The sequence below is a fragment of the Geotrypetes seraphini genome, chromosome 2 (genome assembly GCF_902459505.1).
Source record: "Geotrypetes seraphini chromosome 2, aGeoSer1.1, whole genome shotgun sequence".
NCBI classification, from domain to species: domain Eukaryota; kingdom Metazoa; phylum Chordata; class Amphibia; order Gymnophiona; family Dermophiidae; genus Geotrypetes; species Geotrypetes seraphini.
Genome location: NC_047085.1, coordinates 282,659,050 through 282,664,614, shown reverse-complemented (window position 1 = coordinate 282,664,614; position 5,565 = coordinate 282,659,050). Strand labels below are relative to the sequence as shown.

The following is a 5,565-nucleotide window of genomic DNA, read 5'->3' as shown; positions in this document are numbered from 1 at the left end:
AAGGGATGGCGGTGACGGTGACGGGGCGGTGGTGACGGGGCGGTGCAGAGGATGGTGGGCCGGTGACGGGGCGGTGACGGGGACAGATTTTTTCCCCGTGTCATTCTCTAGTGGGCTCATCGGAAACGGGCCATAAGAAGGAATGCATGATTCAGATAAAGATAGAGGGAATCCCGGTGGTAGCCCTATTAGACTCCGGGGCCGATCAGTCCATCCTGGCCCAGATGGTGTGGCGGAGGATCTTAAGTGCTCGGGGTCAGGAAATCGATAGACCCCCAAGGGCGATTTGAGATACAGTGCATGCACGGGACGTCCTTACCCTATGAAATGAAGAAAGTCTGGGTAGAGTATCAGGGGAGGGAGTATGCCCTGAAGATGGCACTGATGCCTAGGCCATCATATGAAGTGATCCTGGGACAGGAATGGCCCTATTTTTGGGAATGCTTCGGCACTCGAGGGGTGAGGGCTCCCACAGGGCAGGAAGAGGAGTTAGCCCAGATCTTCCCTCTAGAGGATGATAGCCTAGGAGAACCGTCCCAGAAGAGGGCCAAAAGCAGAGTGGAGAGGCGGGCAGACAAGAGATCCTGCTCTCAAGGCAAGGGGGGGGAGGGAAGAGTCAACTATCTTGGAGACCCTGGGTGCCTTATGAGGTGGCCCAACGATTTCCTACTTTGGGCCGTGAACAAAGAAAAGATCCTATGTTAAGTTCAGCTGTAGAGTAATGGGAAGACGCCGGGAGGGGAGCCTGTCCATTCCAAGTGGTAGGAGGACTCCTGTATCAGACGGGGTGGAATCCTAGGGTCCGAAGGGCGCAAAGGCGCTTAGTCGTGCCGTCAGTCTTTAGAAGACAAATATTCTGGGCCATTCATAGGGACCTAGGGAAGGAGCACTTGGCCCAAGACCCGACTATTAAAGGGATCCAAACAAAATTCTATTGGCCCGGCCTAGCACCAGAGGTAACGGCCTGGTGTAAGGAATGCCTGGGGTGTAGTAAGGGCAGGAGGAGTCCGCCGACGAATAAAGAAGAAGGGGGCCTGAATAAAGACATCAAAGAGGTCCACTGGGCGGTGGTTAAACGGGACGAGGAGAAGCCCATTTTAAGGGTTATGTGGCTATCTCCCAAAGCTAAACTGCCAGCGCGCACTACGCCAGGATCTGTGGGTTGGGACCTAAGTAGTATCCAAGAGATAAAGGTGCCAAAAGAGGGCAGGAAGGTAGTGGATACTGGTTTAGTGGTGGCCCTACCTGGTGAATGTTATGGGCGCATTGCGCCGAGATCGGGTTTGGCCCTCCGGCATGGCATACACATAGGGGCCGGAGTAGTCGACCCGGATTATCGTGGGACCCTTAAGATTTTGGTAATAAATCTCGGGGATAAGGAGTACAAAATAAAGGAGGGAGATGGCATAGCTCAATTAATATGTGAGCTAGTGGTGATGCCTGAACTGCGCGAGGAAGAGATAAGCACGGGCACTGCTCGAGGAGAGCAGGGCTGGGGCTCCTCAGAGGCCAGGGAAAAAAAGGATAAAGGAACCCATACCCAAAAAGTTCTATCTCGTTTGGGGGAAGAGTCCTCTGAGGGTTTAAGTAGAGGGGTTTGTGACAGGGAAGCCCCTGTCCCAGTGAAAAGGACTGTTAAACCTCCCCAGCATGCAGCATGGGGCTCTGTAAAACCTGGCCTGGAGCAAGGACAGCAGGCTCAGCCAGGAGGGAAAGTGCATAAACAGGTTGTAGCACAGCCCAAAAGCCAGGTGGGGAGAGCACTGAAAACTAATTATCTCCCCTATCAAACCTTTCCTCAAGCCCAGATCCCCGGGAAGGGTCTGAGGCCTGACCCGCACAGCCCTTTAGAGGGGCTGTGAAGTAGAGAGCTGCACGGGAATGAGGACGACGGGAATCCCGCGGGTTCCCCCTTCGGGTCACGGGGATCCTGTGGGGATGCCCCCTAGGGTCGCGGGAATCCCGTGGGTACGCCCCCTAGGGTCGTGGGAATCCCGTGGGGACGCCCCCTAGGGTTGCAGGGATCCCGTGGGACGCCTCCGAGGGTCGCGGGGTTCCTGCAGGGCTGGATGTACTAAGACGCGCGGTTTTTCTCCCTACCTGCTCTGCTTGCAGCACAGAGCCGAACGGAAGTCTTCCCGACGTCAGCGCTGACGTCGGAAGGGAGGTTGGGCTTAAACAAAGCCCTCCCTCCCTCCGACGTCAGCGCTGACGTCGGGAAGACTTCCATTCGGCTCTGTGCTGCAGGCAGGGCAGGTAAGGAGAAGGAGAGTAGAGTAGCCTCGCGGTTCGAGTGGCTACCAATGGAGGGGGGCGATCCGCCCCGGTGCAGCACAGCCGGCCAGGTCCCCTTACTTTTGTGGCGCTTCCCCGACTGACCGACCGACAACAGCCCCAGTCTGATAAACCTCCCTGCCCTTAAGTAGCTGTAAGAATGAAATTTAGATTCGCGATTAAGGGCAGGGAGGTTTGTCAGACTGGGGCTGTTGTCGGTCGGTCGGTCGGTCGGGGAAGCGCCACAAAAGTAAGGGGACCTGGCCGGCTCTGCTGCACCCGGGGCGGGGAGAGAAGGAGGGGGGAGAAGGACGCTGAAAGCACTGGGGAAGACAAAGGGGTGGAGAAGGACGCTGAAAGGCCATGGGGAAGACGGGGGGGGGAAGGACACTGAAAGCACTTGTGGAAGACAGAAGGGGGAGAAGGACGCTGACAGGGCATGGGAAGATGGGGGGGGAAGGACGCTGAAAGCACATGGGGAAGACAAAGGGGTGGAGAAGGATGCTGAAAGGACATGGGGAAGATGGGGGTGGGTGGGTGGAGAAGGACGCTGAATGGCCATGGGGAAGACAGAAGGGGGAGAAGGACACTGAAAGGACATGGGGAAGACAGAGGGGGGAGAAGGACACTGAAAGCACATGTGGAAGATAGAGGGGGGAGAAGGATGCTGACAGGACATGGGGAAGATGGGGGGGGAGAAGGACGCTGAAAGGAAATGGGGAAGAGAGAGTGGTAAGAAGACGCTGGCAGGGAAGAAGACAGAGATGCCAGACTATGGGGGGAGCGGAGGGAAGAAGATGGGTGCCAGACCAATTTGGAAGGGGGGAGAAAGTGAGAGGCACAGTAACAGAGCAAATGGAAGACGCAGAAGGAAGAGAGACAGTGGATGGAAGGAACTGAATGAGAACATGAGGAAAGCAGAAACCAGGCAACAAAGGTAGGAAAAGAATTCTATTTCTTTTTTTTTTTTTTTGCTTCAGGATAAAGTAGAATATTAGTTGTGTTGATAAAAATTTATAAACAAGAGGCTCTGGTAGAAACCCGTTTACAAAGTATGTATTCTTCCCAATTAATAGTTCCAAATTAATAAAGTCTTTTTGCTTATTTGTAAATGGGTTTCTACCAGAGCCTTTAATTCAGTAGCATAATTAAATGAAATAACTATTTCTGAAGTTTATAGGGACGGAGGGGATTCCTCAGGGGGACGGGCGGGGACGGAGGGGATTCCTCGCGGGGACGGGTTGAGACGGAGGGATTCCTCACGGGGACGGGTGGGGACGGGTGGGATTCCTCACGGGGACAGGTGGGGACGGGTGGGACTTTGGTTTGGACGGGTGGGGACGGGTGGGATTTCTGTCCCCGCGCAACTCTCTAGTTCAAATCCACGCTGCTCCTTATGACCCTGGGCAAGTCACTTAATACCCCCCCCCCATTGCCCCAGGTACATTAGATAAATTGTGAACCCACCAGGACAGACAGGGAAAAATGCTTGAGTACCTGAATGAACTCATGTAAACCGTTCTGAGCTCTCCTGGAAGAACGGTATAGAAAATTGAATGAATGAATATATTCTGATTATCTGAGTTCAAGGAGGACATAGGCTCTCACAAATGGGTAACATCTTCTGGTGGATACCAAGCTCAGGCACTGCCCAGCATTCTAAATAAACTTTTAGAAACCTTTGATTTACCTGCATCACACTTGCATGAGTACTCTCTTGCCTGCTTGAATTGCATGGGAGCCACAGTTTCATATTTTCTATGGAGCTGAGATGTACTTTTCATTATGGCAGTGGATTAAGCTTTTTTTTCTAGGTTTTTTTGGCCTTCTTGCTTCTTTAATTTTGTGAGTAACGTATGAGTTTTCTTTAATAATTTTTATACCCTTTTTCTTTTAATATTTTTGCAGCTCGTTGCAGCTTTTAAGCCAGAGCTCTGGCCAGGTTAAAAGTACATAATAATTGTTTTTCTCCCTTTTTTAAAAAATATAATTGATCAGGCTCACGCATCTTTGAGTCACATGTTTTGGGCCTGCCCCGCAATCCAACAGTTTTGGAGACATCTTGGCCTATATACCACATCGCTTTGGGGAAGGCGATGGCTTCCGCAACCGAGGGCGTTATTTGGATTTTATAATATAGCCTCGCCCAAACCCAGGGGAATGTCAGCATTTATCTCCAGAGCCCTTTTGATGGGAAAAAAAGCCATCCTCACCAACTGGCTCTCCCGTGATCCCCCGTCATATGCACAATGGAGATCCCTAATGATAGTGCACGCAACACTGGAGAGACGCATGGAGGGAGACTTGACTCTTGGCCCGGGTCGCAAATTTTGTCAGGTGTGGGAGCACTTCTGGCAGGACCTCACACCGCGTGCTCGCAGTAGACTTGTGAATCTTTAAGATTTTATTCCCACTCTCAGCTGTTGGACTGGCCATGGATTCTTGGGGAGGGGGGGGATGGGAGGGGAACTGATTATATTGTTGAAAATGTTCTTTCCTGAATGGTACTACTGTTTGTATTTGCTTCTTACTGCTGGAATAATAAAAATCATTTAAACATAAAAAATATAATTGAACCATTTAATTTTGCAATGGCTATTTTCCCTGTGATGCCCCAAATACCTACTGGTGGGTTTAAGAGGTGCACAGACTGACTCGCATGACATCTGCCTAAAATGTCTGGGCCTGGATCATTAAAAAGATTTTTGATCTCTCTCTATGTTCAAATGCAGAACAGAACTCAGAAAGCTAGAGAACCTGTGTGTGAGTGACTTTTCAGCATGCAAAAGTCTGATACATTGGTATCGAGAGCATTAGTCCTCTTGGCTTCTTGAGCTGTACTGAACAAAGGTGGCGACTGCCTAGGTTGAGCATCATGCACATGGATTCCACATCGTCCTAGTTGGCAATAAAGGACTCTGATGTTGGGCACCAAGCTAAGGGAAAGAATCACAAGCATCACTCCTTCTTGAAGTGAGGTGCTAGAGGATTCAGGATACTGGCATTGCTAGTACCTGAGAAGTATCAGCACTGAGAGGACTGCTGTCCCTCTGAAGCTGGGACGTTGCCGCAGGCTATCTCCACACCATCACTGGCCCCTCCTTTAGGGGATGGGGAAAAAGGAAGGGATAGAGAGATGCAGCCTGATGAGAGTGGGGAGAGGGAGGGGGATTCTGGAAATGGTAAAGTCATGTGGAATTGGTTAAAAGGGGGATGACAAGAAGATGAGACAACAGTGAGATAGAAGTATAGTGGTGGAAATGTAGTAATGGGGAGTAGATAGAAGGAAAC

The 5,565-nt window shown here is 51.2% G+C and overlaps 1 protein-coding gene across 1 annotated transcript; it reads left to right on the top strand.

Moving 5' to 3' along the window:
• Positions 1–643: 643 nt before the first annotated feature.
• On the top strand, positions 644–1,862 carry LOC117353707 (probable deoxyuridine 5'-triphosphate nucleotidohydrolase). The gene has a single exon (XM_033929929.1). It carries the CDS (start codon positions 1,107–1,109, stop codon positions 1,860–1,862), a length of 756 nt encoding a protein of 251 aa, XP_033785820.1. The 5' UTR covers positions 644–1,106.
• The last annotated feature ends 3,703 nt before the right edge of the window (positions 1,863–5,565 follow it).